This window comes from Lepisma saccharinum, chromosome 3 (genome assembly GCF_977018435.1).
Source record: "Lepisma saccharinum chromosome 3, izLepSacc3.1, whole genome shotgun sequence".
In the NCBI taxonomy this organism is placed as follows: Eukaryota; Metazoa; Arthropoda; class Insecta; order Zygentoma; family Lepismatidae; genus Lepisma; species Lepisma saccharinum.
The window spans coordinates 58908389-58919389 of NC_139231.1; the positions used below are offsets into that span (position 1 = coordinate 58908389).

The 11001-nt window shown below is 35.5% G+C and overlaps 1 protein-coding gene across 1 annotated transcript; it reads left to right on the plus strand.

Moving 5' to 3' along the window:
- Positions 1-568: 568 nt before the first annotated feature.
- LOC145985803 (uncharacterized) lies at positions 569-10401 on the plus strand. The gene is made up of 4 exons (XM_083119890.1): positions 569-706; positions 3881-4096; positions 6237-6373; positions 8848-10401. Exons 1-4 carry the CDS (start codon positions 677-679, stop codon positions 10316-10318), a joined length of 1854 nt encoding a protein of 617 aa, XP_082976016.1. The 5' UTR covers positions 569-676; the 3' UTR covers positions 10319-10401.
- Positions 10402-11001: the final 600 nt, after the last annotated feature.

Here is an 11001-nt window from a genome sequence, read left to right on the forward strand (position 1 = left end):
TTAACTGTAGACGTTTATAGTGATATAACTTTCCACACTTGCGACAAGTTATACACTTAGCATTCTTATCTGGATCCTTACAACAACCCACATTTTCTATGTGGATTTCCGCATTGTCGATTTCCGCCTTGTCGGAAATCAAACTTTCATCAATCGTGTGTCCTTTTCGTGTTGATCTTTTCCCTTTATCTGTCATTATTTAACTATATTATTAAGATAAACATATAGCTAAACACTTACTAATTCGGATCCTGGAAACTGGGTCGCCAAATTATTGAAACCTACACATTTTTATCAACATAAAACTAGATTCCAATATTAATATTTCTTGTATTCATAACTTAGACATGGTACATAACTTTTTACAAACTGTTTACTATATTCGATAGTCATTTGTTTAATTTTGAACACGTACGTTCATAAATTCACATTACAAACTCATTATAACTCATCATAACACAACATTGTAACTATTGTGCTTGTCACAACATTCCTAATACATATATGTATACATTTGCAGTTAGACATAGGATTTACAGCACTAAAGGCTTCTTCCTTTTCCAAGGTGGCCTCCACTGATGTACTCCCTCTGAAAGTCTGCATATCGTGCCTTAGCACACTGAATGCTTGCCATGACCTTGTAAGGTGTTGCATCGAGGCTGACAAGAAACTGAAAATGCTCTGCTTGGGCATTTTTGATGTAAAGGTAAGCTTATTTAAGGTTACTTCTTGCACTGTGAACTTAAAATGCATATACTAAAGAGATTAAAAAAAAATGTAACGCTTTCCCCTGCATATTGCATCATGCCATGAAGACATGAAGGTTCTCACTCTTGGCAACAAAGAGGTCATGCGAGCAACACCAATCTCCAGCTGTGGCATTCCCAGCTCTTGCTAGGTTCTCATTGATTATAGGTGGGCATGTTCCCCAGAGCTATTTTATGCAAGAAAAATCCAACATGCATTCATCACCTCAGGAACTGAACCCAGTTCAAAATCATAATGAGGCTAAAATGGAGTAATTGAAGGGGTTGGATACAATAATCAACATGGGCAGATTTTACTGTTTTTTTTTTTTCAAAATGTTAGAATGCTTATGATTTTCATGTGCTTTAAAACATATTATTGTATTGTACTTATGCTATTTGGACAAGTTTAGGTATTTGCTGATCTGTACACATGAAATCAACCAAATTTGCATTAATTTTGGACCTCATGGTCTTATCATATGTCAACTTATGAAAATTTAAGACTAAACTCTGGGAGATTGGTATGGTATACTTTCTATGAAATACATATATACCTAGGATTTATTAATGTTCTGAAGAACAAATTGGTACCAGCTACACCCATAGTAATTAAAATGTACTGTAAGAGTTTTTATGATTTATTACAATGGCCTTATTAAAAATCAGCAGGGATCGGAACCTGGTAACCGAGTACAGTCTCAAAAAATGGCCTGGTATAAGACATTGTCTCAGGGGCTATTTTTAATTGTCAAAGGCAGGGGTGCCCACAGGGGGGATTTATGGCACAGTCTGCACCATCAAGATTTGGGGGGGATTTTTTCCCCTTCAAATAATATAAAATTCAACATTTATATATTTTTCTAAAATATACGTAAAAATTTTACTTTTTAAATGCACCATATTTAATCCATTTGATGAAGAAAAAGTATTTAAGGGTATTATCAAAAGGAAGGGGGGGGGGATATCCAACTCTTACATATAGGCCTTAATTGACACGTGGGTTCTGACGGGGGGTCTAAATTAAATGTTTATGGAGCAGTATCTAACTATAGGTCTTAGATTATGGCGGGTATTTTAGTTAGAGGGGGATTGAGCATTAAATTGAGGGGGTATCCAATTCTTGTGTATTACTATTGCCTTAAACTGTTGTGGAAATTCTTGTGTGGAAACTGAGAATTAATTTTTTGGAGGAGGTAATATCCACTCTTCAATGTCAACAGTAAGTCTAAACTTGGCATGGAAATTTTGGTGGTAGGATTGAGTATGAAATTTAAAGGGGGAGATAGGAAGCTCTTGATAAAGTGTTAAATCTTAGATTGTCAAGGGATTTCTGTAGTGGAGAGAGAGCTCGAACATTAAATTTTAGAGACTGTATTTAGCGGTATGGTATCCACACGTTTTCGACCACAAACGTGCCAAAAGAAAGCTGGAAAAGACTAAATATCTTGGGATCCTAAGAAAGTATTGACACCCCATTAAATTAATGTTCTTGAAAGCCTGCAAAGAAATGGATGTAACAATTTTCTTGCTCACTTCGCTTGCAATGATGTGTTACGAGAATGCGTGTTTGGTGTTTTTCTGAGGTGAATGTGAAGTATACTATAGCTGCATTACAAGACATTAACAATATTCTTGATATTCATTAATAACATCACTTCTTAAAATATATGCTTAGTGTTGGTATGCTGCTTAATTTAAAGCAGGTGCATCATTTGGAACAAAAATGTAACAAATCCACATTTCTAACTTCTTGTCACAGGAAAATTTTACTTTAACCAGTTAAATTTGCACGAAAGATAAAATCCATGTAATTACTGTTATGGGTTACTAAAATAATTATATTTACCCCAAGAAAACGGGGGTGATTTTTTTGAACGAGGAACCATATTATCGCCTTGAGCTTAAGAATTTCTAGATAAGGGTTCTGTAATGTCTCATGAAACAATAATTGAATCGGTTGTACAGCTGGAGCATGTTATTTGGTTTGCCAAGGTTGAATTTTCTATCTTTATCTTAAGTTGTGTAACAATTTGTGTTAAATACTCAAATTGTGAGTTTTATAAACCCACTCACAAACATTATTTACATGCATATTTGCATAATTAAATTTACTGCATTTTAATCAATGAGTGTGCTAGCTTTAAGTTTTTTCGAAAATCGAACAATTAAAAAAATATGGACAGTTAACATGGTATTGCTTTCAAATAGACATTAATTATTACATATTCATCCAAACTATTTTGGAGGGATTATGATGAACGATTTTAGGACCAGTCTTGTGTATTGGGCACCCCTGTTTAGGGAGGAGCAGGATGGGTAGATCAAGTATAGTGTTCAGTAAAGCTAAGAATAAAGTTATTTTCGGTAGACACACTGTTGTAATTAAATACTTTGTGGGGATTACAATACGGTTTGATATGATTTTGGGGGGATGGGCACCCCTGGTGAAAAAGGATCATGGAATTCATTTCCCTTATAAATATTATTAACTTACAATACAAATTACAGAGTAGGTTGAACTAGAATTAATTTCCTTGTAATCTGGCATGAACAGGAGATTTCCTATGTGGAAAATTTAAGCAAAAATTGCAGACTCAACCAGGACTTGAACCCAGGTCTCTGCCATACTGTGTCATTGCTCTAACAACTTAACTACTCCCTGGTTTTGTGATTTTTCAAGTCCGCTCTTTTACCTTTGTGAAAGTGTCAGTGATACTGCTATAGAATCTGGTGTTTTTGAAACATTGATGATACCTATTGTCAGTGTTTCGAGGGCAACAGAATCTCCACGCTGTATCACTGACCGAGACCATTTTATACAGGTAAAACAGCGGAAGCGGATAAATGATGAGAAATCAGAGCTGCCTTGGTGGCTCGATTGGTAGAGCAATGGCCTAGCATGCCAGACACTCCGGTTTAAGTCACAGCCAAGCCTGCAGTTTTTGCTTTAATTTCCACAAAGAATTGGTGTATCTTTTCACACTTCTGAGAGTAAGCGCTACACAATACTTCTCCACACTTTGTTCCGTGTTCCTTGTTATATCTGGATTGGGCAATGCCCCCATCCCTTTCCTCTTATCCTTCTTTTTAACCCACTCATTAATTTGCAGTAAACGTTTTTTGTGCTGCAGGGTGCAGTGGACCATAAGAAGCAACATACAGAACAATCAAATGGACAGGATTTTGACTTCTGCAATGATACTTCATCTGATAATTATTTTGTAGAGTTGGAAGACTTTGAAGAAGCTGGTGAACCCATAGACTCAAAGAGCGATGTGAATCACATGAATGAAGAAGTAGTGAAAAGTTCTAAAGAGGCTGCTCCAAAGCTGATCAGTGTACAAGAGGTAAATCATTAAATTGAATTGCCACCAGTGTGGGCATTATGTAAACACACACAAAAACAACAAATCATAACATTATAGAGCAATGTGTAGGGAAATATACCAATAATATTACAGAACTGATTTTTCTGTAAATATCATAAAGTGGAGTTTGAAAAATCTTCCATCTTGTTTCTTTATTAATGAATATTTAGGTATAATTCATGTATCCTGGTTTTGCAAAGTAACTGCCTAAACACACAGTTTCCATTTTGAATGCAAAAATCAATACAGTTGCATAGTTAGATGCATTAATGAAGGAGGTGAATGAACCATTCTGGTTCTTCATGAGACGTTTGCAGTTTTTTTTATCAGATTGGTCAAGTATCGGTTATCATTTTATGAACTTTGATTTGAATACAAAAGCCTTTTTCATGCCATGATGCAGTGAACACAGGAAACATTTACCTTATCACATTTCAATACTGCAATGTATCTATTGGCAGAGATGCACATTTGTAGCATGAAAACATCAAGAATGTAGAAAAATTATGCTACAGAAGGAACATAGCTTTTATATACAGGTCAAAGTTTATTTTGATAACTTAGCCACTTGCAAAGAATTTTACTGTAAGTTTATACACTGATTTATATTGGTATTTGATCTGTATACTTTAAAATTCCACGTTAGCCCATCTTATATAGTATTAAGATACAAAAGTATAGTACATTTCAAATTTGGAACGGCCAAAAAAAAAATCATGATTGATATCCAAGAACAGTGGAACCTTGTTTGTATGTCTCTCAGGGACCAAGATGGTAAAATTTAAAATGTGGGGACTTTTCTAACGATGGAAGCGGCCCCGGCGCCCACCCAGCATCGAATAACATGGGTACCTGTGGGAAACCCTGAGGGGTAAAGGCAGTCAGGGGCGTGATGCTGATCACATCACCCCACCTACGACCGGATCAAGAAAGTGTGGGGCGTTACCCCCACACCCCTTATACGCCTTCATGGCATGGTGCTATGCACAGGGGAGCACTTTACCTTTTTTATTAATAACATGTTGCTTTATTGAGATCAAAAAGATTCAGTGTACAATACAGAAAAACGTAAAAATCCAGGAATGTTAAATTTGGGTTTGGTTGTATGGGGGTGATAAATAAATTCATTCATTCATTCATTCATTGTTTTCTGCCTAATTGGCAGGTTTTTCACTGCAATCTCCAGCTTTCCCTGTTCTCTGCCTTACGCTTCGTAATAGCATACGACCCAGTTAATTTAATATCATCCATAAGCTGATATCTCTTTCTTCCACGGACTTTTCTTCCTTCAACCATTCCCTCCAAGGCATCTCTTAGCAGGCAGTTTCTTCTTAGACAGTGTCCTAACCAGTTTCTTTTCCTCTTCTTGATGGTCTCCAGTATAGATCTTTTTTCACCAACTCTTTTCAGTACGGCTTCGTTTCTTACCTTGTCCGTCCATTTTACACGCTCCATTTTTCGCCATGTCCACATTTCAAAAGCTTCGAGTCGTTTCTCTTCATTTCTTCTCAACGTCCAGGTTTCTGCACCATATAGTGCTACACTCCACACAAAACATTTCACTAATCTCTTCCTTAGACCTATGTCCATGGGTCCACAAAAAACATTTTTTCTTCTATTGAAAGCTTCTTTTGCTATTGCGATTCTCATTTTCACTTCTTGGTTGCAGCTCATGTCACTGCTTATAGTGCATCCGAGGTACTTGAAGCTATCCACTTGCTGGATTCTTTCACTGTTTGCTCTCACATTAATATTCCTTGGTTTCCGTCCTATAACCATTGCCTTTGTCTTCTTTACATTAATCTTCATCCCATACTGCTCACAGCTGCTGTTTAACTCTTCTAACATACTATTTATGGTTATTTCATCCTCAGCGAATAATGCCATGTCATCAGCAAATCTTATGCAGTTTATTCTTCTAAAAATATTCAGATCCCAGGACTTTTGTATATGTTTGCATAACCACTAGAGTTCATGCAAACAAAACAAAACATTCATGGTTTGGTGTGGTAAACATGGTAAAAATTTTGCACGGTGAACTTCCATATTTCGAGGTTCCTTTTTCTAACATGACAACACAACGTAAATAATAAATATTATTTTCAATTTGTGTTCTCAGCTTGAAACATGCTGCCTGAAGGAAAGTGAAACAAAAGAGAGGGAGGTTGAGAAGAATACAGCCAAAGATCAGAGCATGTTAGCAGATGGGGCCAGCCCTACAGAAAATAACAAAGTTATTTATGTCGGACACAAACGGTATGTAAGCTTTTGCAATTTGTACCAAATGAATTGCTCGCAACCAAAGCCTACTTTTTTATTATTTATTTTTTATTTAATCGGCTCATGAAATTTGGAACATTTTCAAATTAGGGTACAATTGTAATTAACAATTGTGTGAAGGTTTCAACTTTGAGTTTCGACTTATCGGGGCTGTTCACATATTGTTCATAATTGATAAAAAAAAACTTTCTGTTAGAACTTAGGGCAATGGAATTCTATTTCACAAAATTTGATTGGAATAAAACTTGTGCATTGCATTATAATTTTATTGTTTGTTTCTTAGACAAATAAACATGACTCACTTTTGATAATAGGAAGCTTTTGATCTCCTTTACAGCTGTTACAATTTTTCTGTATTTGTCTTGTGCAGAGGACTTGTTTCCATTTGAGAAAGTTGAAAACTCTTCACATGTTACTTTAAAGCATTGCTCGAAGTGGAAATACCTAAATACACAGGACAGGTTGCTGGTTTAGTTCAGCATAGAACAATGAAGAAAGTGAAGTAATGCCTCCCAGCATTTTCTCCATTTTGAGCACTGTTTTAAGGGAATGAAAACCATTAAATGTGAACTATCTTGGTTCAAACCATTTTTGTTTATACACACACATACATATGTAAGTGGTATTTTCCCAACATTGATTTTATGTATGTATGCATTTTTTTGGAATGGGAGACCAGAAAACCAGTGTGAAAAAAATGAAAGCAGGGCTTTGTGTAAGTGTCCTACTTTTCGTTTTTGAAAATATGGCCATTCTTTCATAAATACTGCATCTTCAGTAGTAGAGCAGGGTATCTACCAGTCAAAAAAGTCAAGAAAACTAAAGAAATCAATAAAATGTCGAGAGATTATACTTGTGGTCAAGAATTTTTGCTATCACAATGACTGATTTAGTTTTGAATTTGATTTACTTTATTTTACTCAATCGAGAGAAAGAAAGGGAGAACTAGCACTTTTCTGCCCCTTCTGGCTAATCACGAAGATGAGGGTGAATGGTGGTAAGATAAGATGAATGTCTCTTGTGAAAAGGGACATTATGGTATCCCGTTCCAAAAAAAGAATTTGAAGAATATATTTTAAATCCTATTTGAAGAGCTCTTGTGACCCCCACAGTAAACCAGTGTGAATAAAGAAATTCTGATATGTAGTACTCTTGGGACCCTACAACCACGCAAAGTTTTATTGATAATAGTTCATCGTAAATATATATATATATATAAAATAAATGGATTATGCAATACTAATGAAAGCACAATAATTGCAGATAAGTATCTTAGTCTACCCAAAAGCTATGTAAATATTGTAGGTACCATGCATATATACGTATGTATATACTGTATATGTCCTACTGTTACAAACCATTTTTGACATCATGGGCTAAATAGTGGTCAGCCAAAGGCAGGCGAAAGTGTAAAAAAATATATATTGAGGAAAATTTTGGGTTTTTAAATATTTTTTACAGATTTTTTTAAAAAAAATCCTACAATAGTTTCTCAAAGAGCAGTCTTTTGTGGTACATAAATCCAAGCAACTAGGTTACACAACCTTTGCTTGAACCAGTAGTTTATTTATAAATACTACTTTTTTTGCTATTGATAATAGATACTAATTACAGTGGAACTCCGATTTTATGTCTCCAGATTTTACATTGTCCTGCATTATACCCATCTTGATGGTCCCAACATAGCAAAATGTTGTAAAATCGAGGTTCCACTGTATATTTTTATAAGAACCTATGGGACAATTTTCAAGTATAGTTAGAATGATTGTAGTTACATAGTAATGCTACATTTTGGAATTTTTCTGTTCACTTTGAATTAATGTGGGAACTGCAGCAGCTCCCCAAAAAGGAATTTGTGAATAAATTATCCTTTTCTTCTAATTGTGCCTGTATTGAGATGGAATATGAAATTACATTGTATCTCCTGTGAAAGCCTTAGTTATCCCATCTGAAACAAGACAAACCTCGACTCTCTATGGCAAATTGTTCTCATTCTATGAATTTTTTTAAAGGTATTTCCAAGCATTTGAGAAGCCCACATTTTAGAACTCTTTAGAAAGAAAGGGCCCACCTAAAGGTTAATCAACAATAGTGACCAAATTTTTAACTGATACTATCAATATCACTTGGCTTTTCTTCTTCAGGGATAAATCCTAAACATTAGCATGTACATGTTTTTATCCCCATGCAGGGACAAAAATATACACATATTTTAATATTGCATTCATTAGCATATTTGTTCTGTTCTCTGAAAAAGGCAAGTGAACCTTACAACCTCTTATGACTGGCCAAAGTGAGTATCTTTTCTAATATTATGATATGTAGCGTGAGCCAAGCTTTAATTCTAACATGCTATTGATGTGAGTTAATATATAAGTATCAGCTCTTCCTAGTTTACATATTTTGTTATTGGTCATATTTATTTTATAGTATCATCCTGTTTGTTGCAGGAAAGAACCCATACTAGATTTGTCCAACACTATGGAGGAGTGTGGTATCGTCAGGGATAGTTTGTGTGCTCCAGACCAAAATACCAACACTGATTTACTCAAATCTGCAGTGAAGATTGAATCCGTGGGTAGTTGTTCTGAGAAGTTTAAACCTTTAATTCCATCGGGAAATGCATTCAAGATAAAGACACAGAACAAAAACTTCAAGATCATTCCTGTAAAATGTGCCTGGTTTAAGGCACCTGTGAAAATAAGCCCAGTTACTGTAAGACTTCAAAGTGTCCTGAAGAAACATGCTCTGAAGAAGAGCCCAGTTACTGTAAGACTTCAAAGTGTTCTGAAGAAACATGCTCTGAAGAAGAGCCCGGTTACTGTAAGACTTCAAAGTGTTTTGAAGAAACATGCTCTGAAGAAGAGCCCAATTACTCTAAGACTTACAAGTGTTCTAAAGAAACATGCTTTGAAGGAACCCCCTGAAGTTAAGCACACTTCTGAGTTGAAAGAGTTTGCTTGCTCGAAATGCAAAAAAAGATTCACAAGTGAGGAGAAACTTGAGTCACATGTAGAAAGTCATAATGCAACCTTTTTGTGTGATTTTTGTGGAAGAAAAATTGTTGGTGCTACTCACTTTTACAATCATAAGTATAACTGCCACATTAATCATACAAAGATACGTCCCTTCGAGTGTGGAGAGTGTGGAAAGAGATTTACAAAGGAGAAAACTCTCGTTAGCCACCACAAGAATCAGCATGAGCAAAAATCCTATGATTGCAAAGTCTGTAATATCACTTTCCCCAATTATCATTCGCTTGTTACGCACAAATTCTGCCACACACGAAACGAGCTGAATGCTGCTGGCGATTTTTCTGGGCTGGTTATTTCGGAAGGTCAAAAGAAAGTTCAGTGTAATGTGTGCGATAAGCATTTCGCGTGCAAATCCTCATTGCGGGAACACATTAGGATACACGAAGGCCTGAAACCATACATATGTGATGTGTGTGGATTATCATTCCGTGCATCATCTCATTTGAACATGCATTACAGGATTCACTCTGGCAACAAGCCATTTGCATGTGATTTTTGCGGTAAGAAGTTTATGAGGAGAGCATACCGGGACTCGCATCGGAGGTACCACACGGGCGAGAAGCCATATGTATGTAATGTTTGCGGCAAGGACTTCACATTGTTAGAGTGTCTGAAACAACACAAGAAGATTCATTCAGAAACATTTGCCTTTCCGTGCAGCTTCTGCCTGAAGAAATTTCGCAGGAGGGAGCACTTGCAAGTCCATTCTCGGAAGCATTCCACAGAGTTCTCATGTGCAACATGTGGAAAATTTTTCAGAACAGAACAAATGTTGACTAGGCATAAAGGAAAGCACACACGAGATAAGTCTTGTGTATGTGAATATTGTGGAGATGTGTATACATCAAAGAAACACATGAAAAAACATATGACCACTCACAGTTGATGTACTACGAATATGTAATATTTATTCATGTAATTATGGGGAGTTAATTGTCCCATTAAGAGAACAATAAAACAAATCTCAAATACTCTCTCTCTCTCTCTTCTGTGCTTAAAATTATTGTTGGACTGGTATTGAAATTCCTACAAATAGCAGTTCCAAGTTGGTCAAAATACCAATTTTTCACTATTTATAATTGTGCAAAATAAACAATATGAAATATTAACAGTTATTAAAAGGTAGAAATATAAAATTTACTAATTCAGTATTAAATGGAATACCCTATACATACCATGAGGAACCTGAATATGTAGTTCATTCATGTTTAAATTCATAGTACTAATAGCTATGGTTGAATTTTCTTCTTACACAATTATATAATGATTGCCTATAACTTTTGTGGGAAAAAAATACAAGTTACATGGAGTTTTTACGTACAGTATTTGTTGCAAGAAGAGTTTATTCATGCTCTTAATGTTCCATGCCATTTTAACCAAATTTATATCAATTTGTTGCTTAGCCATTTCTAAAAAAATAACAATTTAACCATTTAATTATCTATTCTGCCACACACGAAACGAGCTGAATGCTGCTGGCGATTTTTCTGGGCTGGTTATTTCGGAAGGCCAAAAGAAAGTTCAGTGTAATGTGTGCGATAAGTATTTCTCGTGCAAATCATCATTGCG